Genomic DNA, 26,762 nt, shown 5'->3' with positions numbered 1-26,762 from the left:
AATTGGGAAGTTAGAAATCAAATGCTGCCATTTAAGAGTGATTTTGCAGTTGCATGCACTTTGTGAAGGAACTCTAAAGAAAGACTGTGTGTGGATCCAAGCTCAATTAAAAGCCCTTCTTTCTTTTCCTGTAAACCTACACAGACTCGACCCTCTTGGGATTAACCCTCTTTGGGGTCCAAACCTTTACCCCAAACGTGCGTAAACGTTTCCCCGCAGGGAGAATATCTCCCGCTCGAGACTGGAAGATCTTGTAATGTGTAAATCAACTGCGTGTGTGAATGTGGGATTGTCTCTGTGCTGTGGTGCCGTGATGGACCTGCCCAAAATGTATCCTACCTTTCCCCATAGTCAGACAGAATCATAGCTTGATCCATCTAACCTGGATAAATTAATATTTGAGACTGGCTTACCTAATCACCAGAATAACAGTGATCACAATCAGACATGCACCCACAGTAGCGATAACGAGGATGTCTCTGGAAAATGTTTCACGAGAATCTGTAAAACAAAGAGACAGTTTCTGTGGTGAGCTTGGGCAACACAACCATGACCAATCACCACTCTTCTATTTTAAAACATCTCCAACTTTGGAAAGTGAGATCCATAAATAATTGTATATCCGTCATTGAAAAGAATATAAACCATCACTCACTTCTCGTGTCAAGTACAACAGTAGAGGAGACCTGACTTCCATGTTTGTTGGCGGCACTGCAAAAATACTCTTCACCGTCAGCAGGGGCCAACATCAGCTGATGTCCAACAGACAGGATCTCTTCACCACCTGTTTTAAACCAGGTGTAATTTTCCACTGGGGGGTTTGCATTGCTGTGGCAGATCAGGGTGAAGTGTCTCCCTGCGTCTGCTGCTCCTGGAGGTCGGACCATCAATGATGTATTCTTGGGACCATCTGAAAATGTCAATATGCTTTGTTAGTGCAATAAAGTGAAACCCAGGAGGAAGACTGTAAATCTGGAATGACTTCATATTAATCTACATTTTAATAAGCATCTTTCTCCAAGTTTGAATGTTAGGTTATACTGTCAGCTGGCTACTTTTCCTTGTTAATGAATGAAGCTGTAAATCAATGTACTTTACATACATCATATGTTGTGTCGACAAGACAAAACGGAAACACAATAAAAATCTTTCTATCACACGAATACATGTCATCTATTTATTTATCTAATATTCGTCAATATCTAGTGTGCTCCTTACATTCAACGTCAATGTGTACAGCTCTTGATATTGTTCCCGGGTATGTTTTTAGGGAACATGCGTACTTTCCAGAGACAGTGGGAGACACATTTCTCAAATAAAGGAAAGATCCTTCAGAGATAGATTCCCCATTTTTAGACCATGTGAAGGCAGAAGAAGTGTTACTGTCATCACAGCTATTCACGCAGGTCAGGCTCACTGAGTCACCTTCCTTTATCGCTTCACTGCCACTGGATTTTGTCATGGAAATAGTCAAATCTAAAACAGAAAGAGCAATAATACATAAAGGAAGACTGCAAAATCAAACATTGGGAGTTGAAAACATGATTGGAAGAAAATAATTAATTACCAGTAACATTTAGACGTGGGGAAACATCAACAGGAAGTCTTTTTACTTGGTTGAACATCACCATGTATTTTCCTGCATGATTATGCCCCACTGGATGTATTTTTAAAGAACAGTTGTGCAGGTTGTCTCCAATGTACTGGAATCCCCTGGTGGCTTTTCTTGATTTACCAAAATTAATTGCTTGCTTCTTACCAAAAGATTTTACATGACCCCACAGAATACGTTGAACTGTTTTGTTGTCAGGATTGTGAAACGAACATGGAATAGAAACAGTGGAGCCTTTCACTGCACAGATCAGCTCGTGCTGATATTCCACTTTCCAGTTGCTGCTGATCACCCCTGAAAGAAACAAATACATTCATGCCGTCAAGTAAGATTGTATCATTTCATTCAAACGTCCAACATTTACCTGACAGAAACAGCAGCATCAGGTTCCAGGTCTGGAGTTCAACTCCCATTTTGAAAATGTTGACAGCTTAATCAGATCATCAAGTCTGCTTTGACAACCAAACTGGGTTGGCTGTGAAATGCTTGCGGTATGCTCTGTAAGCCCTTTACATGCAGCATTGTGTGCGAAAAGGCACCGCCTTCACACGACCCTGCTCTTTGATGTAATAAGCACAAGTTTCCTGCAAATTAACAACAAAAACGGAAACGCTCAAAGTCACAGACCCTGAAATGAGGTCACCTAGTCTGTGTATTGTGCACTTTGTGGCTCTCCTCATATGAATGTGAGATGAAAGTCTTTCACCTATATACCTATTACAGTCTGAAAATCCAACAGCCCTCTTTTCAGTGTCTTAGAGGGACTGTGAACGTGCTCTAAAATTCTTTTTCTACGTCTTCATCCTACATAAATCCAAAATAAACATTTCAGAGACTGCTCAGGAAGTATGTTGAGGAAAGGTAATATGTGAATAACATTTAAACTTGAAGGATGTAAATCTTTCAACACATTGGATATGTCTTGTACATAACCTGATGATCATCAGCACTAAAATACTTATAAGTTCAATGTGGTAACTTCTCTGTCATACAAAGGAAAATGTTGAGCGTGCATCAGAACAGATATTGTACTTAAAAAGGATTTTTTTTTTTTACTATTTTATAAGTTTAAGATGTCCAACAATAACAGACACTCTTTAAAATAAAAAGGACATAGTATGAAGAAAATACGTGCAATCATTTTAGCTGCAAAGTCTGCTGATCATGAAGCAATTAGAGGTGTAAAAAAACAACCACATTTTAACTAAAAATAAAGAAAATGTGTTGAGTTTGTCTTTTTTTTCCCCTAAATTTTAATCAGATCATGGTAGGTTACATTAAAACCTGATAAATAATTTTTCACTTTAAAGTTCACTTGGATTGTTGTTCAGCATAAGGAGAAGGTAGCTCGCAGGTACAGGCTAACAATGACGCACAGAGTCTCACCGATCGTCTCTGCGGGGAAGTTTGTATTGACGACATTGGCGAAACAGGGAGGATTCAGAGGGAGCCCCTATAAGAGGAGTGTGGATGAGGGGATTCAGGCAGTGAGCCTGGAGGACCATTCACCACAGCAGAGCCGTGCAGAACAGAGCCCCCAGCCGATATGGAGATACCGTCGAAACTCGCCTTGCCCCTCGTGGTGATCTCCGTGCTGGTCGCGTGCAGTCCGACGGAGGCGTGGTACAAACAGGTGGCCGGTCCGAGCTACTACTCGGTGGGCAGAGCGTCCGGGCTGCTGTCCGGGATCCGGAGGTCACCGTATGTGAGGAGAGAGGAGACAGACAGCGGAGAGACTTCCAGCAATAGCGTGTTTTCTGATCTCCCCTCACACAGTTCCATCTTGAAGACGATGGTAAGCCGTCTCTCAGAGTTTGGTGAGCGCTGCGTCTTTACGCACGGGCGCGCGCAAACATCCACCGCGTGGATTTACCAAACAAGAACTTTTGATTTTCTCTGTGGTTGACGCGCTAAATGAGAAAATAAGTACATCATAGATTCTAAAATTGACGGAGTTGATAAGTTGGGGTATTGAGATGGTTTCTTGGTGCGCTTTCATTTAGCCTTCCATTCCACACTTTTCATTACATCATTCATTACCTATGGCTTTAGCTTCAGGATGTATATAAAGATGGAATGATGTGGATCATAAAGCAAACTTCTACATGTTTATTTTTCCATTTTAAGATAGAAACACTGTGAAATACTGAAAGTTAAACGTCTACAAACGCAAGAAACCATTTTTTATCTATTGGACTACTTTGGGCATCAAATGTTATTCTACTTATATGCAGTAGTTGTGATCTGTTAGGAAGTTATGCATTTTATGAATTCAAGTAATTTAGATGTATATAAACGTGTCCTGTGCAAAAATCTGTTGTCCTCGCATTATATCCAATTCCTACAATTGGCAATGTTTTTTCCCCCCTATCTCCAAATAGCCTGTCTGTATCAAAGACATCACACCAGACCTGCAGAGCTGCGAACTTCTTCAGGAAAATAAAGGATCATTTAAGTGCAAAGCGGATGTCTTGCTCTCCCTTGAGTCCTCAGACTGTGCAGCAGACGAAGCAGCAAATCCAACAGCTCAGCTGGACCACCAAGCCAAACCCTTCAAGGACTGACATTTCACAAAATGTACTTTAACGCTCACGCAGGCAACGCACCAGATGGAAGATGCCATTTTTTTCATGTCCCATTTCATCAGACTTGTGGTAAACCTGTGATGAAACCATGTAAAAGTAATGTATTATTGTAAATATTTTGGTTGTCTTCATTAAATTCATATCTTCACTGTGAAGTCAACTCCTGCATCATGATTTCTGTTGCTGTGACAAATGACATCAAGAACTAACCGTTTTATGTTGTTTCATGTACAATGGTTACTTTCAGGTTTGATCTATAGAAAAAAAATAGAGAGGGGGAAGGGAATTATGCCAATCAGCAAGTATTTTATTTAAAATAAAACTGAATTTAAAAGTGTGATAAAATGTTTTAAATAATAAAATCATTGACAAACAAAATAGACAAAAAAAAAAAAGAAGAAAAATCTTGGTTATCAGGAGATTTTTCCTACAGGAGATGGACAGCTGCCAGGTTGTCTTTGATAATCTGATCAATGATCATGTGGAAAACCTCCTGCATGCTGGCAGTGTCTGTGGCCGTGGTGAAGTGGTGGTACACGGGCTTGTTGGAATCGCCTTGACCGGCCGAGAACATGGCAGTGATGTGGAGGGCTGCAGCCGGTACATCACCATCAGCCCCTAGATGCAAATAAAATAGGAAAAGGTTGAACTTAGGCACATCAGCAATGTATGCAAGGACTTATTGTCATCAACTACAGTGGATTTCCCCACATTCATTAAATATTAAAGCATAGCACTGGTATATATGATCCCTCAATCCCAAAAGCAGAGAGAAAGCACTGACTTTACCCATTTCCTACTGGTAGGCCTGAAATATGTACGACTTGGCCAATACAGTGACAAACCTCCAGCCAGAGGAAAACAAAAATCAGATCATCTAAATCTGGAATGAGGTTTGTTCATTCATCAAGGTAAACTGTGTTTAAAGCCTATATACAAACTCTTATTCTCTCCCCCCTAATAATCACTGCAGAGTACATGCCGATACAGCTGAACAAGAAGAGTAAAGACTGTAGTCTCAAACTGTCAAAAAGAGCATGGCTATATTATATATATATATATATATATATATATATATATATATATATATAAACACTTACACACTTTCAAATGATCTAAAAGGTTCCAGTTTCACAAAAACATCATCTGGATATATATTATTGAATAACATGCTTTAGTGGTTCTGGTCTCATATGAAAATCTTCAGCCATGAAATGAAATATGCATAGAAAAAAGGTTTTTATACCCTTATAGCTCGGAAAGTACAATCGCAAGTGTCTTCCTGAATGCAAGATCTTCTTCTGGAAAAGATCCATTTTGTTCATGAACAAAATCTGTAGAAGGGAACCAATCATTGAAAAACGTATATGTAAGCACATTCTTTCATTCATTCGGTGCTCATTTGAAGATGAGATGGCAATTTAATCCTGTACAAAAGCAGTGAGGCTAGACTGACAAGAAGAAAAGAATCTTCTTCATAAGACCAACATTTAAACCATATAGTAAAAACTATTATTAAACTGTTTATAACTCCCGCTGTGTCAAAATACTGAAAGCACCTCTCTAATGACGATATAAATCCCAACTCTCAAAGGAACTTGCAAAAGCAGTTATTCTTTGTAGATGCACACTGAAATTGCATTGCACATCTCTCCAAGGAAAAATGCTTGTGACAACAATCACACGATTGTGGTTCAGCTGATAAATACACACGCTTTAGAAACTAAGATGTGATGAGTGAAGTTGACTTTTTTTTTTCCAAAAAAAATTTTTAGTCTGCACCTGACAACATTTGCAGAGGCTTGAAATACAGATTTCAACAAAGCTGCCGCAGTTGTGTAAGCTGATGAACAAACTCCAATGTTTTCAGATCCTGGAATACATGGCAGGTAAAACTGCCGTGCAGCCGTGTTCATTCCAGCAATAGAGAGTCTGTAAGAGTTATTGTCCATGTAATAATTTTAGAAAATATATCTCAAGTATTCACACCACAGTTTTTGGCCTAATGAAGGGGAGTCTTGAGTCAGTCTGTAGGACATGGGGTTCAGAAAACAACTTGGAGCTCAACATCACCAAGATGGTGTTTGATTTCGAGGGAGAGGACCACACTGCACTGACCATTAATAGGTTATGTGTGGAGAGTGGTCAGCTTCACATTTCTCTGGGCCGACAATTCCAACGACCTCAGCAGGAAGGCCAACACAACATCGTGGTTAAAAAAAGGTCCAGCACAGACTCCACTTTCTGCAGCTGCTGAGAAGGAGCCACCTTGAGACCCTGCTGGTGTCCTTGCACCATGTCACACGTGAAAGTGTGCCGACTGACTTCATCGCCGTGTGGTTTGGTGCCCGTTGAGCTGCAGAGGGAGTCCAGCACTGCAGAAACGATCATCAGCTGCCCTCTACCTCCCTCCCTTGAAGATCATTGCTCACTCTATTGTCTCAGCAGGGAAGCAAAAGTCTCCAAGTATCGATTCCATCCTGGACAGCAGCTGTTCACCTTGCTGCCCTGGAGCAGAAGGTTCAGGTCTTTCAGATGGAGGACAAATACTGTGGAACAGTTTTTACCCGTAGGGCATTAGATCTCTGAACTTCTGTACTACAATTCGACAATTGAAAAAAAAAAATCTTGGCAAAAGAAATGAAATAGCTGTAGCATATTTATCAAGTCTTAATTCAAAGATATTCCATCTATTGTGTGCCTTTTCTGTTTATGCATTAGTCATAGTTCAATATATGAACCACACTAACTCTTTAACTGAATATAATTTTTGTTGGATTATTTTTAGCTCATATTGTGTTATTAACAAACCATTTTGCATTGTTCAGAGGACACCGATTCATTTTCTTCATGCGTCTTGTATGTTGTCAATAAAGGCTAAATTGATTCAAGAGGAAATGGTCCTAAATACCCTGAGGTAGTTGCGTGCAAAACCAACTGACTGACTGAAATTATTTCACTCTGTCTCACTGAGTATTTGGTATCAATTTTACTGACATCAACATAATTACACTGGCTGTGAAGTCGTGCCTGAAAATCCCAATTAGACACAATCAGAGTTCTGTTGTGCCTTGCTTGCTTTGTATGGATGATTACCAGAAAACAGAAGACTCATTCACACCTTTAAAAAGACAATCTGAGCCATCAGAGGCCATCAAGAAACTTACCAGTGAGGTTTTCTCAAAGACTGGGTTGGTACAGATTGACGAAAAAAGCTCAAGGCTTTCCTGCAAACGATTCTATTGAGGGAAAGGGGTGCATTACATATTCTCCAATAATATAAAGAAACCTGGTTTATGACTTAACATACCACTGAAGGATCTTCCTGCAGTGTCAGATCGTAGCTGCTGAGGGCCACAACAAACAAAACAGACTGGATGCAATCAAAGCAGCTCAGCCACTTTCGTCTCTCACTCCGCTGGCCTCCGACGTCAAATAAACTGTCAAGAGCAAAATATATAGTTCAGGATTAACAGAGACATTGAAGACAGGAAAAGAAAAATGTGTCCATCAATGTCCAATATACATGCACTCAAAATCCTTTTCACTCACCAAGCGTAACTAATTATCTAAAGATGTCTGCATTGTGAGCAGAAGCTGGACTACAACTCAAACCTTCTCCAAGAGGCTCAAGGTGCTGCCAATGATATGATACTCTGACCAAATATCAGTAAACCGCTATTTGATAGATTGAGTCTTCTAGTAAGATTCATTATGTAGAATACAAACAGTCCAGCCAGAGTGTCTTATCTGGCCTTGCAATGTGCAACAATTACCCAGAAACCAATCTTTGCTAGAGGTAGTGTCGTTCAAAATGGCCCAATAGAGAATTTTTATGATGTTCCTTTCTATATGTAAAGTTTTTCCAGGTTTTGTAAAACGTACTACATTAAATTCTCATTTATTTGCATTTCCTAGCTCAAACCCCCCCCCCCCAAAAAAAACCCTGAAATTATTTACACACTATTATGGTGTTATTTTACGGCTTCAGCCCACTCAACTTGAATACAAATAGCATTACAATGAAAAACTGTCCATCTACTTCAGATATTGTGGAAATCTATTTCAGTGTGCGATATGGGAGGAGGTGAGGCAGCGGGTCTTGGTGACACAGGTAATGAGTTCCCATTTGGGCCGGAGAGTTTCCAGGTGCATGATTGCAGCACTCATGTCAGAGGCAATGAAGCGTTTATCCCCTGGGTCAAGAGGCGGCGCTAACAAGCTGGGAGACAATAAGTGTTAACCACAGCATTTGACAGCAGCAGTTCATATAGTGGAGAAAAGAAAATCATGGCTCAAGAGGCTTTATGGATTCTGGGGGGAAAAAAAAAAAAAAAACAACAACAAAAAAAAGACACCAATTCAACTCGCATTGTAAAAAAAGAGTTCGAGGGTCAAACGGCGTGCGGCCCGGGAGACGTTGGGCTTAAATTAAAAGTTGTGGCCGTGAAAAGAAGCAGGCAGCAGTCTGTGCTATAGAAAGTGTGTGATTGATCAGGCGGCTGCAGGAAATGCTGATTTTCATATACAAACATGTTCTTTTGCGTCGGGAAATCCAGTACTGTGCTAAAAAGTGCAGACGAACATGGAAAAAATGGTATGAAAACAGCTATAAGTCCAAACAGCTCCTTGTGAGGCCAGTTTCGGCTGAAACGTGCAAGAGTTGGCAGCTCTGATTAAAGACTGTTGAAAACAGCAGATCACATGGGCTGTAACACTTTGGTTCGAATAATTGAAATATCAGATAAACAGAAAATGTGCATTTAAATGGACTTATTCAGAGGTTTGATAATACATCCATGACTTCTATAACCTTTGTTTCCCCATTGTTGGAGATGTTGCAGTCCTTCACTCAGTTACAGTATATGCAACATTCATGAAGTCCTGGTCCGTGTGGATTCTGTTTATGACGCTCTGCGAATACAATCGGAGCACAGGGACAGCCGGCAGGGAGCAGCATGAATGACCAGCTACTCTGAAAACTATGCAAAGTGGAAAGGGAAGTGGGAAGTCAGTGATTCACCACCATGGTTTCTCCACATTTTGAGCTAAAACTCCTGGAACAGAAAGGAAGAGCGACGCCATCAATATTTCATGTCTGATTCATGCCCAGGAAGCGGCGTCTCAACTTCAGAAGTGTTCGGCTCTCGCTAGAGACCCCCTCCAGAGCAGGAGAGGCTCAGCCTCAAGAGCCTCAAGATACTGATCTCCAACACAGGAGCATGGAAAAGTTTTTTATTCAGTCATTATTTATTGATACTGAATTGTCATTCTGAGATTCACAACCTCCACACTAAGAATGAGTTTCTCGTAAAACTAGATCCAGCAGACGATCCATCATGATTTAGATTTAGGGGTGAAATTTAATATTGGAACCAACATTTATATAAAAAAAAAAAAAAAAAAGACAAAAACAGATCAGGGCCAAAAGTTGTGCTTAAACTCACAGTTTTAAAGTGTACTTGCATGCATTTCTGTTCAAGGAATGATTATGAACATTTGATCTTTCCACCTCAGCTTAGCTGTCTAAATGTGGAAGATTAAAAGCTTCTCTGGCCAATGAAAGTAAAGCAACGTGAGATATTGCTTTAATAACCATGCATACAGAAGACTTCAATTGTCAATAAAGATAAAGCACGATATTGTGATTTCAAAAGAAATCTCAGTGGCCCAGTGTGAAATGTTAAAGGATCCAATTTAATGAATTGTGAATGAAGCATTGTCTTTGCAAAGCGGTGCGTTTGAACGGTGCAGCAGTGCGTTGCTTGACGACTCTTACCGAAACATCATCCTGTCAACGTTAAAGTGCGTCTCGATGATTCCACAGGTCCTCACGCGGACTCGCAAGACATCCATCTCGGTGGGAACGTAGTGAGGCCTGATGATTCGACTCATGTTCTCAAAGAAACTGAAGCAAAAAGAAACAAGACGCCTTGTTAACTTACATTTCCTGAAGTTGGAGACATTAAAAATGATTTATTTTCAGAAAACTCATAGCATTACACACACAACTAATCTGACATAATTGACAATATGTGACCAATCATTTCTGTGCTCTGTGTGTGTGATTAATAGACAATTCATTCAAGTACATTTAATTATGTTCCATGGAACTATTAAGTTTCAAACAGTAAGATTAACAGAAAATCCACAAGCTCATATTGACAAACTGGGGAAGAAAAAACAACAAAAAAAAACTTAATCATTTCAACATCCAGTTGAGCTCAGAGTTCCACCAGAAGTTTCTGCTGCAGAGCTGAAACACGACTCACACAGTCCAAGGACAACACGCCTTCAAAGGTGGTTTTCCACAGTCGATTACGTGAAGGTGAAAAGGTTTGTCGAGTCGGCGATTGCTAAGTGTGACCTGCCCTGAGGCCAGTTCAGGCGTTGGATACGGTAAATCTGGTGAAGCGTGTGAGCAAATTATGTTGAAAACATTTTAAGAGCAAATTGTCATTTAAAAACAAAAAATAAATAAATTCCAAATAAACATCCCAGTAATGAATTGAATGTGTTTGTAGAAATTTATTTTACCAATAATCATTTCCTCCGAGCAACATTCACATCATGCTAAAGGTCCTGCCCTCAAATAAAAAAGTAATTTTACACATTCGGGAGCCTTCAGGTTCTGAAGCGTGTCACGACACAGAATAATCCCACATCAGATCGATGCGGGGGTCGAGCAGAGTGAGAACACTGACAGAGAGCCGGACAGGTTTCACATCGTCCTCCTGCACCAAAGTTCATCGAGTTCCAGTAATGGAGCCGTCACATCTCCATCAGGCCAAGTCTGGGCTCCTCGAGTAAGGTTTATTTTAACAGACTTCATTCGTTTTACATTGGAGATAAGAACATCTATTCAGCTCGATCATTCCAACATAGGAAGCCTGAATATCGTATGTTGTACAATAATACCAACAGGCTCAAATGTTGAAAATCGAATTATTATTAAAGAATCTACTGCGATGATATCCATGTTATATTACTGCTGCTATTGATTGACATCCAGTCTGTAAGTAATGTAGCATGTATGAAGAGTTTTTATATTTGTGTGTAGAGCTCAGAAATAATTTAAACTTCATATGTTCAGTTGCCTGAATCTGGAGGGCAAAACATTATTCCCCACTTAATACAACTCCCACTTCTGCCTCAGCAATATACACTTCAGCCGATGATGAAATGGAAATTATCCAAGAGTAGTTGTTGGGATTTCATGATATTTAACTAGCTATTGTCTAGTCAATGACCTTTTGAAAAGCTGAAGGACAGCAATTGGTGAAACAAGCTCTGTCCACAGGCAACCTAAAAGTCCACATATGCACTTTGTTATCTGTTCACTGCCAAATGATGGTGCTCTGCAGGCAGCAGCATCTTGGTTTCTCAGCAGACAAGAACACTCCATCATATTTATGTTGTGAGCTTCACCTTAACTGCAGATTTTCTAAATATTGGCAAAACATTTTATTTTTCTTTAATGTGGTCCCAATTAAGACTCCCACTCCACAAATGTCATGGAAATCACTTCCCCCGAGTTATTCTCGGCGCTCCGTATTGATACAACGCTGCTTACCGAGCAATTTACATTGACATTTCCAGTCATAATTGGGGTTTGTGACGTAAACTGCTTGGTGTTCAATCTACTCACTAGAGAGCCGAGTCGTTCAGATCAAACTGGTGACCCCGGGCTGCGGCTGCTCGCACCCCTTTGTCGGCCCACAGGGCGCCGAAGGCGTGAGCCACAAAGGGAAGCAGTTCCTGGTCTTCCCCCAAACACTGGCTGCAGGACAGGATGGAGCTGGCGTGAAACTAAACAGGAAGACTTTTTTTTTATTATTTGTAGAACTTCTGAATGAATGAAAATAAAGTTCTATTCATCTGTGTTTGCTCTGTAATGGAAAGTCAGATGGGAGAAGCTGCAGCCTCTGTGACCCTGAACCGATAAAGCATTTTAGAAGGCTGCGAGTACAACTTGATCAGCTCTCAAACGATTGATCATGTCTCTCATGAAGATCTGATCCCATCTCAATACGACCAAGCTCAGTGGTCCCCAAACCTCAGAGACATTGCTCAATGTGATTTCCACACTCAACTCCCTTCTTTCAGAGCAATGATGGGTTTTAAAAGTGCACAGAGATTAAATGTTTCGAGAGCACTGAATGCTGAAAATATTGTTGATTATTCAATTTGCCATTAGTATCAAACATTTAGTAAAAACAAGTAAAAGTGCAGGAGTTTGAATGTAAAAAAAAACGAGTGCCAGGTAGAAACAGTTTGGAAACTAGTGGTATCGCTTAACAAACTACATGTGAATATGTTCAGCATATCCATTTTAATTGGAGTCTGCATATTCTCCCTGTACATGCATGACGTTTGTTTGAGTAGCCTGCTATTTGCATTTGTCTCTCCGAGGTGTTAAGGTCTAAACTTTGTGAGGCCTTGTGAGGCCGGTCTGATATTTACTGATGAATCCTGACATCTAGTGTGATTAAGAGGTATTACAATAAAAAGGTAGATCTTACCTTATTTTTCATGTTGGCAAGGTTTATTCTGAGCTTTCCCATACCTCGTAGAACGATCTTCATAGAAGTCAAAATGTTATCGAGAACTGCAGGCTGTGGAACAACAACCCCCCCCAAAAAAAGTCAGTCATCTACATTTACTGCTTGGACACCAGAGGGAGATAAACGAATAGTCACACCACCTTGAAACTAATGAGCTCCTGTTTGGAGAAGCCATGACTGTGGATTATCTTAATCTGCTTGATCAAGGTGCTCTTTCCACTCTCTGCAACACCTGAAGCACAAAGCAGCAGAGTGTCGACGTTAAATCACTCGGTGAGACGAGACAGGATGGTGGAAACTTACCAAGCATGAGGATTTTGATCACATTCTGCTCAACCCTGGCCTGTTCACTGAGGTCTTGCTCTATTTTAATGTTCTGGAGTTTTGCCTTTTTGCTCTCCTCGGTGATGTCCTGACGGAGGCACATTCCCATGCAGACCTGAGAGGAGCGAATTTCAGGCTGAACAATTGGAAGTAACAGTGAATCAAAACTTTGCAGGACATCAATAACTTATAAGAAGGAAAACAAAGGGATCATGATTCTAAGGATCTGCTATGAATAAATGCTTTTCTATCCCACAATTCATTAAAAAAATTAAAAATAAAAACAATAGAAAACTGACAATTGTAGCCAAACAATAGAATGCATTTCTACCTGCAGTGAGGCTGGCAGCGCCCTGAAACAACAGAACATGGCTGTGGCGGAGCTTAATCCCAGCTGAAACTGAGAACCACACGATGAAGCCCTCCTTTTTCGTTTTTCGTTCTTTTTTTTTTGTTGTTTATTTGATTTTTTTTGTTTTGAGTCGCTGAAGGGCCAATTTTCTTAATGAGGGGCACGTGTGTCTGAAAATTAACGCTGCTGATACGTCACCCACCACGAGCGAGACGCACGAATGGAGCGTGGAAGTGAACGTGATGGAAAAGACACCCTTATAAGTGTATACAAAACACACAAATATATGTATTTAACATGAATTTTGCATGCATGCATTTATCTATACATTACTTCAAATATTATGTATTAATAGATAAAATTGTAAAAAGTTAACATTTTCTAAACAGAGGTGCAGTTGACTCCTGACTCCGATAATGCCATAGGACTTCATAACTTCATAACAGATGCATTTAGATATATTTTCAATAAATGTATTGCCATTTCAGGTATATGGACGCAGCATCCATGGTGGCACATCTCTAAATAAACTGAAATGAATGTTACACTGATAACAGGGATAACACAGTGTTGTTGTTTTGCACTACAATAGCTTCTTAGGATTCTGCTGAGTAGTTTCCCAATTGTACCGAATCTGCTGTTGTTTGAGAGAGATAAAGACATGTCCAACCTTATTGTGATGGTGACACAGGAAAAATAAGAAACCATGTGCAAAAAGAAGTAATGAATTTGGAAGATGTAAACGCTAAATAAAAATGTAATTTTCCACTTGTGTTTAATATTGATGAAAGATGTGAGCGGACATGTTTCTTAGTTCAGTTTCTTTTATAAATCACATGTAACACATGCCCAGATTTCTTAAATAAACAGAAGAATGACACACAGCTTTTGAGAATAAACTTGTTGTTATTATTATCAGCAATAATACACTGGAGTCCCATCAGTTTTTACAGTACATGTCGACTGGGAGCTGTCAATGACATATAGATTATAATCTACACTGAATACATTCCAAACCTGACATACAAACATATTATTGTGATTTCCAAACAATATGAAACACTCTATACATTAGTTAATGAAGAGGAAGTGAGTAAAATATACATCTACAAAAAATATATTATTTAATTCATTTGATAAAGAGACAGAGGTTAAATTATTCAGGACTTGAATGACTGGAAGTCTGATTTATGATCAGAACGACGACACTGAGCACCGGTCACAGTTCTCTATGAAAGCTAAGAGTTAAAACTGTGGTTCTCCCTACATCAGCATAAATCAAAGGAGAGTTGGTTTAAAAAAAAAAAAAAAATCTAACTTTTGCACTCAAAAGGCCAGACCTTCAGGTCTCGACAGTGTGCGTTTTTCAGTTAAAAAAAAACAACAACTCTATCATTAAAACAGAACAGTACTGACCACCTGTGAGCGGTCAGTGCAGTCCGGAGCAGGATCTGGTATGTACATGAGGTCCTGAAAGAAACTTCCCACTTCAAAACCAAGTCTGAGCAGAGAAGTGGGGAAAAGTCTCCAGTAATTCTTTAGTGGTTTCACAATCCTCCAATAGTATGCGATCACGTTATAATACATACTTACAGGTGGTATATACAAAGATTAGTTGTGGGGCGAAGCCCATTGCTGGGCAAAAAGCAGCAACAACCCCACTGAAATGAAAAGAAATCACTTCCTTGTTAGATCATTAAAGGCCTGATAAGCATCTCATGCCCCAAATTTCATATCCCCAAGGCCTGTGATAAAATTCAACATTTTCGAAGGCAGAAAAATAAACATACTTGAGTAATTAAAAATATCCGAAGACATAAAATAGACATTTGAAGATATAGTGATATCTTCCTCATTCCATCCTGTTAAATATATTTTTTTTATACATCTGAGCATTTAGTTGCATATGTGGAATATATTAATACATCAACTCCCACCCTACACGCACGCACGCACGCACGCACGCACGCACACACACATAAATAGTATACCTGATGATCCCACAGCACACTGTCTGGTTTTGCAACAGGCTGCGGTTAAGACTACCGGTATTAGCCAGGACCATGTTTAGAGGGTGTGCTAACTCTTACAAAAGGGATAATTTAGTATGTTTATACTAATTGAGCTTGTCAGTTTTGATCATTTATGGTGCCTACAGCACAGCTTGGGCTCTTTCTTTAGTCTTCTCCTCCTCTTGTCGCTTCATTGCCTGGATCACAGCGATCTCTTTGGCCTCTTTCTTCTGGTTTCGTGCTTCAAATAGCAGCCTAGATCAATAAAAGTGCATTCAATTAGGAACCGGCCCAGGGATTAGTTGCATACATCACACATTAGGCTCAATGAAATTTGTGGTCTTAAAACAGATTAAGTATATTTTCAACCTGTTTTTGATTATCCTTTGCACAATTGCATCAGTCGTGAGGCTGTTTCCGCTGTCCACAGTGCGCAGGATTGCTTTCCTCCTCGGCTCCTGAGTTAGAGAAAAGCATTGTCACTGAAATAATTACTGCAGACTCAATAATGAGTTTCCAGGAAATGGCTTACTGCATAGGGGTCAGATCCATCTTTGTCGGGATATATTTCCGTCTTTCCATGGCAAACAAGATCCACCTGTGGACACGACACAATACGCCACATTAATAATGATTCAACGTCACTCACTGCGTCCTGAGAAGGGATTCGACTTGCTTTACTTACTTTAAAATGATCCAGCAAATCTTTTGTGACCGCAAAGGGAGCGCCAATCACCACCTCTGACACATACTGTAAAAACACACAATTATTTTATAGAATATTGATAGATATATGAACAATTCAAAACATAAGAAGCAGAACACACTCGACAAGCCAGGACGCTGAGTGTCCTCTCGTGGACGTTCATGATTGGGTAGTTTTTCCCTTTATAACGATTCACCTCCTGGAAAACATAAACATCACAGGTCATCACTTAACTTAGAGAACAAGCAAAAATAATATGGCATCTTTTTTTTTTTAATGGCTAAAGGAGCACACATAAAAAAGACTCACCTGGTCAAAGTGCAGTCCCACTATAATGTATGGCTTTTCTGCAAGCTTATGCACTGCTTCCAGGAAGTCCACATGACCAATATCTGACAAGGGGAACTAATCAAGAATAACAGCCAAACCTTTTGGAAAACTTTACGATACAAATATTACACTTTGGTGTGAGATACATGTTGAACTTTTCAGACGTTTCAAATGCCATGAGAAAACTAAATAGTGTTCAGGTGGATGGTTTGCTCTAATAACATACATGCAAACCAGTTAGAATACAGTATATGTTTATTAAGAAGTTATCTTGCACAGAAAACACAATATGGGTGAACGCGAGTTAAAGATACCTTCTTTTGAATGCAGAAAATCTAAGGCTATATAAGTATATTCAAATTGAATTGTAATGGATTTGATCTCTATCGCATTATTTTTACTGCTTCAGCAGTCCCAAGCAACAAGTTGAAGACAGTTTTGTTGTCATTTTGAGAATAGGTAAAAATTCATCCATCGAAAAATGTAGACAAGAGGAGGTGGGAGGCTTTAGATGACTGGAACACTGCAGAAAATAAATAGTGAGGTGGCTAGAAGGTGGCTGGTGACACATCACAGAGAGAAGAAATTGCCCTCTTTACTCTTGATTTATTAAGACTTTTCATTTTAATTACATTTTTGGAACAAAGTGTTGTAATGCTTTGGCCAAGTGATGATGAGAAATATAATGAGGTTTATAATTCAACTGAGTATACAACACCTCGTGTCATTTGCGTAACTTCGTACGTCAGCGCAGTGGTGTAGTGGCCCATTGTCTTTGCGTCATACTAAAACAATGCCTTTCTGTGCGTTTGCGTGTTCACAGTGCACGCTTTTGAACTGTGGGAGGAAAGCAAAGCGACCAGAGAAAAAGCCACATGCATAAGGAGGACTCTTAAACTGATTTCCATCTTGTTACTGTCACATAGCGAAAGGATACGGAAGAGGTCGAAGGCTCCTGCCACATAAATGATGGTGTCTCCGGGTTGAGGCTCTTGGCCTGAAGCGAACTGGATGATCTTCTGAGAAGTCTGCAGGAACTGTGACACTCCTGTCCAGGGACTGTGGCCCTTCTGACCATGTGAGCCCCAAAATCACAAAACAGGCCAAATGAGTACAAAGTGGCGGAGTAGCTAAAGAGAGACATGTACTTCTGCATGAGACAATCATGCATGAGGCGGCAGTGTTGTTGCATCATTGCCACCCAGCGGTGTGAACGGTGAAGCCAGATTTGGTCACTGGCTGCACCGCAATACATTCCTGAGAGAATTTATTCATCTCTTGCCAAATTCACAGCATCACTCTTCAAGCTTTCAATGTGGAAAAGCGAAGGGACCCCTTTAGAAACCCAGCATGCTGACTCTCATTTACTTTCCCCATCCAGGAAGAGAAGTGGCATTCAGTGTTTACTGGCAAACGGTACGGCTTGATTACAAAGTGGCACCACAGTAGGTTTAATGGTGGTTGACATCTGCACTAAAAAAACTACTTTAGCTGCTTGAAGAACAAAAGTGTTAACACAGAGAGCCAAAAACTTTGATATAGTTAAACAAAAAAAACAAAAAAACTTTACTCTAAAATGCAGCTATAACATGAGGATCAAATACACACTAACACAAGTACAGAACACAGATGAAAGCAGATTAGGTATTTACCTTCCCAAAGTTATCTGTGTGCTGCTGGTAGTCTGAACTGTCCTAAAAAAAAGAGAGAGAGAGGAAAACATTAGGTTGTGACAGTGTGAACAGGGTTTATAGTGTTATTTGTGGTGTACATACAATGTTACTGTGATGTGCTTTGGTCATCAGCAGCATCCTGCCAACAAGGTCTGTGGTTGAAACTCCCTGGGTCCTCTTACACTCCCTGTCAAAACACAATAAAGTGCATAAATTTAATGATGCCATCCACCCAGTGTGTTAGCATCATAGTGTCCCCCTGTGACCATTTCAAAAGAATTAACCTGTAGCGCCCGGACTTCTTCACCTCTTCGTATGTGTCTTTCCCATCCACAGTCAGCGTTATATCATCTGAAACAACAGCGCGCACGTCATATATCTCCACCAGAATCAATGCTTTATGACTGCGAGTCCATTTATGTGTCTGAATAACATGTGTTCATGATATACGGTTACCTCCATGCACGCAGAAGTCACAGTTGTACTTGTCGAGGGTCTGGAGGGTGGTGACGTAAGGAGCCCCTTCCACCACCTCGTCCACCCACTTGATGGCCCGCACCATCTTGTATCTTTCTTCCTGAGTGAAGACTGGCGGACCCTTGTGCTTTGCTATCTCACCTTCAGAACAGAGACAACATGGACTGAGATGTAGAGAACAGTGAGCCACGATGCTCCTTATATTCAAAATAAAGCCGATACCTGCTTTTATCCCGACCTGTACAGTCAGTATTTATTATCATAATATTAGAATTTCTTGATGTTGCACTGGAGGGTGACGCCCAGTTGAGTCACCAAATCACTGGCACGCCACAACATTCCTTCAGAGGGTGTGCTCCATTCAGGTAGCTACTAGTTAACCATATTAACTGCATGAGCCATGCCCGATCAGCACATAAATGACAGGTCAGGATGAGAAGTAAAACCAGGGAGCAAAATGCCAACAACAACCTAAACATCAGACTAGTCAAACTGAATTTTTTTATTGAAAATGTAAGCGTGTGCAGAGCAGTGCTGGTGTCATTAGGGTCATGTTTATACGCCTTACTGTCTGTGTGTACGCCGACAATGAGGTAATCTCCCATGGCCTTGGCCTGTCGCAGCTGGTTGGAGTGGCCGTAGTGGACCATGTCATAGCTGGAGAAGGGAAAAAAAACCAAAAAAAAAACCAAGCATTAAAAGTGAGAACATGTTGTAACTTTAACAGAAGACAATGTTCATAGTGTGGTTCAATAAATGTAGAGAGCGTTTCTTAGATCATGAGACGTTTATCGCTTTATGGAAAATAGTGACGAGAAAATGTGACTCCTTATTAGTTTAATATACAGACAAAGCAACCACAACTACCTGGTCAGGAGATTTTTTTTTTTTAATCCAGGATTATGATATGACAAAAAAAAATTAAAAAATCAGTGTGCATTTATACACATCTATCCATCTTCTCGACCACTTTATCCAGTTCAGGTGAGCAGGAGGCTTCAGCTGATTATTAAAGTAAAGCAAGGCGCCTTTCTCTCGGGCATGGATTAATGTACCTGATTAAATTAGGTATCTCAGTTCAAACCATTCGTACTACCTATAATAACACAAAAATTATACTCTCGTCATTTTATTTTGTTAACATATGTAAATATAAAGCAGGAATTTTGCTTAAAGAATAAAAGAATTCTTGGCTACATACATGCAGATTGAAAGGATTGACAATCAATTCAGCGTGTGGGCGTACTCAGGAGCAACTAAAAGTATATAAAATGAACTTAAGTACGTGTCAAAGTATCTATTTACAAACTAAAATACTCAAATAGCATGTGTAATTTATTACTTCAACCCCATTCCGGCGACGACCCGGATAGTTGATCAATGTATGAACATTTACAAAAACAGAAAGAAAGAAATCAAGGATAAAGTGTGTTTTTTCCATCCCTCCTCCAGGGTAATGGTACCATCTGTAGATAATTAGATTAGCACAGATTGCAGACCGAGATTGTAACACAGTAATCTAGCATAGTAATAGAGAACAGATGGGCATTAGCCTTCCATCACTATTACTACTGCCAACAGCTGACATCAGTCTGATTTTCTTTTTTTCCCTTTCTCCTCTACTTTGAACACAATAAACAGAAAAAAGAAAGCATACTCTGACTGATGGACGTGTCTGCAGGTACTAGTGTTTTTAGAAGCTGATCTAGAGTAAATGCCTTCATTCATCAAGTGACAGCTGCTATTATAACCGTCATCAATCCAGACAAGACACTGCCTGCTCAGAGTGAGAAAACTGGCGAATAAATTGGCACTCGTGTTGTTTTTTAATACATTTTAAGAGTTACACGTTAGCACTCTGAGGAGCAACGCGAAGTGTGGAGCAGCACTATGTTTAGTATCCTAAAAGAAAAAAGAGAAGGCAAAAAAAAATCAATAAAGAAACAAGCACCCGCACAACGGAACTGTGCTCAGGGCAACAACACAACCTGAATCCCCACGTTGTTTTCAGACTCAGCCAACGCTAATGAAAGAGAAGTGCCTGCACCTTAGCTGCGGTGTCACTATACGCATCTCGGCTACAAAAAGGCTTCAGCACCGAAAAAATAAAACTCTGGAATTCATATTCAGATCAGCGCTCACGCTGCACCAGACCCCGAGCGAGGAGAGGTTTGTTATCACGGAGCCCGTCACCAAGACGTTTTGGGTTTTGCTTTTTTTTTTTTTTTTTTTTTATCAGCGTGTGTCAGTAAGTTGTAATGGGATCCACGTGCGCCCGCTCCCGGGATGTTGCACAGGCCAGGAGAAATGTGCTGAGGAGGAGCATTTGGAAGTGAATGAAAAGAAATGAAAACTCAGAGACCCAGACAGAGTTGCATAAGACCAGGAGGCTGCTTTGTTTTTCCAGTGCCATATACTTGCAGGAAGTCCAACCTGGGACCGCATTCCTGTTGTATTTTTCAGCAGGGGGGGATGGCTCATGACCGGATCACTGCAAAGGTGATCAAATATTAATTGCAGTGGCCTGTTAGTAGACACCCAAACAACACCTAACCTTCTCGAGAGGCAGACGTCCGTTTGCACAGAGACAAGAGTTTGATGTTTGAGTGAAATATCTTCCAAAAGGGAAGATACTGGGGATTTCAGTTTAAAAGTTGAAATTTTTGAAATATGTTCATCCAGGGGTGTCAGGGACCAGCTCCAGCCTGGTTTCACCTCGAACCCCGAATCAGTAAAATAGTGCAAAACTAACCCTTAAATGTAAAATTTGAAGTTTTTCTTTGTTGTGACACAGATGAAAACATCTATACTTGTATCAAAACCCCAAAATTACTACAATCTCAATGTGAAGCCAAATATAGACATCCTCTGGTTTAAAATACAGTAAAATGTCAAAAAAACAGTGTTTTTTTTTTTTTTTTAATAAACTAAGCCTGACAGCGTGGTTTTGAGACTAATATACTAGTTTGCATGCAATGATCTGATAGGACTGTGCTGTGTTTTCTCTGCTATTCTTAAGAAACTTGTTTAAAAAAGAAAATGGATGTTTTCTTTGACATTCTTGAGAATTTGCTTGGTGGTTTGGTGGCCAGATTGGAGCCTCTTGCAGGCCTTATGGTTAATGCCCCTGTATTAAACAAATCCTTGACAGATATTGGGGAGAAGAAATGTAAATGTATTTAACCTCATCTGGTGAATATCCATCTATCTGTACCACTTGGTCCTGTGCAGGGTCATGGGGCTCTGGAGCCAATCACAGCTGACTATAGGTGAGAGTAGGGTAAACCCTGGACTGGTCACTACTGGTCAATATCCAAACTGTAAATAATTTAGGAATGCAATACGATTATACATTTTGAGTTGCAAAAATTGGGAAAAGTGTGGTATGTTAATTATTCATATATGCAAGAACAAAGGCAAACAGTTTGGTTGGCAAGTAATATATAACATCCCTTTCAATCAATGCCTTTTTGAACATACCTGTTTTGTTTTGATTTGATTGATCATACATAACAGATTCAACCTTTGGTTTGAAAGGAAATCCTTTCTCAAAATAGCGACAAAGAAGCACAATGACAACATTGTAGTGAATGTGTCAGAATGGTTAACACTACAACAGTATCAACAGAAATTTAAAACAAAATATGTGATGGCTGATGGCAGTTTTCTTTCAAATCAAGTCCCCAAGGACTGAATAAATGCACCATTACTTCACCAAGCTTTTTAAGTGACGTGTTTACAGGCTGGAAAATCTGTACACACTGCCTCAGCTGATAACGGAATTGGACTTTACACTCCTCCTTGATGATGCTTCTCAGGCAGGTGATCTTTACCCCCCCCCCAGACCACCCCCATCACCTCTTCTCACTGCAATGAATAGGAAGGGGAGACAGCAGAAGACGGGGCAGAGTGAAAAACGTCCCACCGGCTGAAGTGACTACACTCATTCCTTGGAATTTTCCTCTCATACTGCTGACAAAGCAGGATGCCAGCAAGAGCGCGGCGACGTCCAGGGAACAATGTGCTCAGTGACGAGCCGCAGGGAGCTGCGGTGGCCTGAGCAGGTGTGGGCTGGAGGGGGGTTAGAGGGGTTAATGGCATGAGCTCTGTTGACATTGGCTCTCTTTGCATGCTCATCCCACCGGTTAATATTCCGGCATCCCAAATATTCTGCAACTTGCCATCAAACCACAGATACACGGCCACGTATAAATGGCAGGAATTCTACCAGAGAAAGGCCCTGTAATCCAGGCCTTCATACACAGAAAGTCAAAACATCTCTTTTGCCAATGCAGCATGGACGCACCAAGGCTTGGTCGATCTGGTAGGATGTATTATTGACTAATATGCTCATTGTTTTCCCAGTCGCCTGGATAATCTATCCACGAGAATGATGGAAAATTGCATTATTTGCAATCACGTCAGGCTGGCACATTCATTTGGTGTAGTTTAATCAAAGCAGCACAATTTTCTTTTTTGAGTCACTTGAGAACATAGAAAGTGAAAAGATGGTTTTTTTTTCCCTTCAGGTTTATTTAATATCTTGAGGGGAGAAAGTGTCAGTGCATAACTTTCCAAAACCTCTCAGATAAAACCCAGAACTTCTACATCTATAACACTGCTATCAAAGATTTGAAAAAAAGGTTCAAATGCTATTGATACATGAGAGGAAATTCTTCATTCATCCATCTTCATAACGGGAGCAAAAGGCTGAAAGTCTCCTTCAAAACTGAGCATCTGTTACGTGTTTCTCTGCGTGAGGACAAAGGTAAAGGGAGTGTTTTGAGCACGCCATGGTGACAAGACTGAAGAATCAAAGATCCAACTGAGCAGTAAAACTGTATCTGAAAATCTGTATCTGTAAAAAAAAATGTCCGTATCTCAAACCTGTTACTTCACTTCCACTGGTCCAGAGCACATGTTCATCCAAAAAAAACTGTGATAACAACTTATGTTAACTGTCGTAGAGCCGTGGACTCTTATCTCAGCATTTTACTGATGTTCTTCTACCGAGGAGTGGCGGTTTTAAACCAAAACTAATTAACATAAATCAAGTTTGGACTAGAATGTGAGCTTACAAACATAATCAACAAAACTAACTAAACTACGTCACTTGTTCTGACTCTATTATTAATTTCTGTGTATTTGTTTGGAACATTTTGCCTTTAATTTAGATGTTTATTTACTATTTGTGAGTTTTGGTTGCAGATAAACTTAATTTGTTTGATCCATTGACTCATACGTCTGTTGTATTGTCAGTTGATGAATATACAAGTGTTCATTTTGCATAGTAAACCTTAGTGTTCTCTCAGTTCACATCAGACCTGCATTACATTAAAGACAGTGCAAAGTGCAACATGAGTACATTTTAGTTTATTAAATGACTCTGAAAGAGGAGCTTCTGTCAAGGTATCACTATCAGATCATAAACTCCAGCGTAACAAATACGACTGAAATAATCTTCACCTACTATCTTGTTTAGGAAAGACTGACGGTGGCTTTAAATAAAGGTTTAAAACAAGTTGTGCACTTTTCTGTTTTGAACATTGGATTCATTGTTTTACAGTGAAGTCACACTCTAAAAAGGCAACAGCAATAGCTCCTATTCCAACATAGCAGCACGGAATACTAAGAACCAGTGGTTTTATACACACAATGGTAACTTTACATCCTGCAAGCATGTGAAGCAAGCGCAGGCATTTTGAGGACTGAGTCCAAATCTCTCATAATGTTCCAATTTGTCAAGGGGACCTGAGTTGTATCTACCTCGACCCTGGCCTGTTATTATGTAATGTCTTGTGTATTTGAAGGAGTAATTGAAAGTGAAAGGATGTCCATATGACGCCTTCCTGTCAATGGCTCAAGTCCTACCCCGCAGTGGTTATGAATCATGGAATTGAATCATCCCCCACGGTGGGACACATGAAACAGAATATTCAATTAAAAGTTTTCCATGTACAAACGACCCTGGAGGATGAAGCAGCAGCAGCCCTGGGAGCGCACTGTAACCTGCAGCAGGCCTGTCCCGGTGCCAGGTTGGGAGGTTGATCCGCTCATTCAAACGTGCTCAGCGCGAACAGTGAGGAAAACGTCTTGATCAAAAAAACAAAAACAAAAAAAAGTAATAACTCACCAGCCATCGCACCACACCCGGATTCTCCGTCTCCTCTTTTCGGGACTGCACGCTGCAGCGCCCGCGGTCGTCCCTGCGTCTTTCCCGGCTGCTGTGCTCACTTGGTGGTGGTGGTGATGCCCGTTCTTGATCATTTTCTTTTCCTATCTGCGATTCTCGATTGTAGGTGCAAAACCTCCTGGACACGGATCTAATGCCTTCACATGAGGTGGTCACCGGCCCCGGATCCGTGTTTGCGTGCCGTCCCGGTGCAGGGCAGCGGGTTTGTGAGTCGGCAGCGGCAGCGGCAGAAGCAGCAGCAGCAGTGGTGCGATGCGCCAACGCCTCCTCTACCGGCGACGCAGCGACGCACGACGCGCCGCGGCGTCAAGTTGCGCACGGACAGCAGACGCACGCTCCAGGAAAAGCGCACGAATCGTAAAACTCCCTCTGTCTCACGGAGGCGTGTTGCGTTTATTCTGAAGGATCCAGTCCCGGATGTGTTTTATCGTCAGAGGCAGCTTGATGGAGGTCTCCGCTTACGTCCAAGTGCCGGTTTACGCAGTGGACATGTTACATAATAACAGCGTTTTCTACCGTCATGTGACAATATGTGGAATTCCACACACATTTCTCGATACGTTTCTGACGACAAGACAGCATGTGATCCGCTCTGGTTGATAACTTGGTGTAGTTTTCGTACAGGTTATCCTGGAGAGAAATAAACCTCTCAGTCATTATACTAAGTCATCTATTATGGAACAAAGAGCCGCAGTCATTAACTGTGCTGTTCTGGAGGTAAATCAAATATTCACATATTTATTTTTATTTTTTTACAATTAGATTTGTAAGTTTGTGATAAGGATGAATAAATGAACATTTAAAGTTGTTTATACTTTTAATAGTGCGTGTGATTTGATTGATGTATATTTCATAAATACTTGTAACATGTACTTGTTGTACTATTTGACAATTAATAATACAGGCGAAGTGCTTGAGTCATCTCTTTATATCGTTTAAAGCTCATTTACTGTCAATGATCAACCAAACTGCCCCGTTGACGTGCGGCGAGGTTCATGGCTGGAAAGTAAGAACTGAAAAGAGCGTCTTATTTCCCTATTCATCCAACAGCATGCAACTGGTGATTCCTCATATCCCATCAGCATTCCACTTTCAATTACACCAAACACAAACATATACACAGGGACATATTTGTCCTATAAAGAAAGTGTCTTTTATAGAGATGGATAGAGCACCTTTCTTGTGTCCAAGCAATTCACATTTACCGTAAACGAATTAAAATATCTATCTATGTGTGCAGCACAAATTTAGTTTAGACCTTGAGTAAAAAAATTCGGCTATTTTTTCAAACTTTAAATTCTAGTGCTTTAAGACAGTCAAACTGGAAATTCATCTTTAACACAAATCAGTGGATTTTTTTTCTTTTTTCATGCCTCCGTAACCGCACGTCATTAAATTGTCGTGAAAAAGAAGCTCATTATATGAGACTTTATCAGATGCCTCCTAAAACAGTGGAAATGGAACACAACGATACTCTAAAACACAGACTTAGTATCTATGTCATACAAAGAATAGTTTGAACTGTACACACTCTCACACAGTGGGTTGGGGGTCAAACACAGCAAAGGTTGTTTGTTTGTTTTTAAACCTTACTGCGAGGGACAATCTTATTGGGAAAACATGATTCTGTACTGTATAATAGGAAACTTATGTCTGGGTTTAAGCAGAACCCTGAAAAAAAAACTATCCATCTTCAGAACTCTTTTTTTTTTATCAATTAATTTAATCCCCTCCATTTCATACCTGTTTTAGTTGTTGAAAGAAGAGCACTGTGCAGGAAATCTATCGAAGAACACACGGTGTCATCTTGTGGAAAAACCTTGGTAAATCACCATCCGTACAGCAAAGAGCCAGCAGAGGGAACCCAAACCCACGTCTCACTGAACAGGTGCACTCTCCCCAACAGGCACTTGCATTGCACACCCAGGTGTAAG

The 26,762-nt window shown here is 40.4% G+C and overlaps 3 protein-coding genes across 3 annotated transcripts; 1 reads left to right on the top strand and 2 right to left on the bottom strand.

The window, feature by feature from the left end:
* Positions 1–3,158: 3,158 nt before the first annotated feature.
* On the top strand, positions 3,159–4,176 carry LOC308141715 (neuropeptide B-like; the record flags this gene model as incomplete). Its single annotated transcript, XM_080511924.1, has 2 exons — positions 3,159–3,407; positions 3,994–4,176. The coding sequence occupies 2 exons, from the start codon at positions 3,159–3,161 to the stop codon at positions 4,174–4,176; spliced, it is 432 nt and encodes a 143-aa protein (XP_080368050.1).
* A 448-nt stretch (positions 4,177–4,624) lies between these two features.
* Positions 4,625–13,455, bottom strand: LOC308141350 (guanine nucleotide-binding protein G(o) subunit alpha-like; the record flags this gene model as incomplete). Its single annotated transcript, XM_080511462.1, has 10 exons — positions 4,625–4,815; positions 5,444–5,531; positions 7,365–7,436; positions 7,508–7,637; positions 9,977–10,105; positions 11,846–12,006; positions 12,720–12,812; positions 12,902–12,993; positions 13,065–13,200; positions 13,417–13,455. 10 exons carry the CDS (start codon positions 13,453–13,455, stop codon positions 4,625–4,627), a joined length of 1,131 nt encoding a protein of 376 aa, XP_080367588.1.
* Positions 13,456–14,392: 937 nt separating this feature from the next.
* On the bottom strand, positions 14,393–25,000 carry LOC308141123 (ethanolamine-phosphate cytidylyltransferase-like). Its single transcript, XM_080511146.1, has 13 exons — positions 24,769–25,000; positions 19,204–19,292; positions 18,615–18,776; positions 18,443–18,509; positions 18,261–18,345; positions 18,138–18,179; positions 17,423–17,555; positions 16,465–16,547; positions 16,277–16,354; positions 16,135–16,200; positions 15,982–16,047; positions 15,819–15,907; positions 14,393–15,704 (listed from the first exon to the last, which is right to left on the bottom strand). Exons 1-13 carry the CDS (start codon positions 24,900–24,902, stop codon positions 15,590–15,592), a joined length of 1,209 nt encoding a protein of 402 aa, XP_080367272.1. The 5' UTR covers positions 24,903–25,000; the 3' UTR covers positions 14,393–15,589.
* Positions 25,001–26,762: the final 1,762 nt, after the last annotated feature.

Source organism: Blennius ocellaris (genome assembly GCF_963422515.1).
Source record: "Blennius ocellaris genome assembly, chromosome: 16".
Classification (NCBI taxonomy): domain Eukaryota; kingdom Metazoa; phylum Chordata; class Actinopteri; order Blenniiformes; family Blenniidae; genus Blennius; species Blennius ocellaris.
The sequence above is the reverse complement of the archived record's forward strand: the minus strand, read 5'-3'. Positions and strand labels throughout refer to the sequence as shown.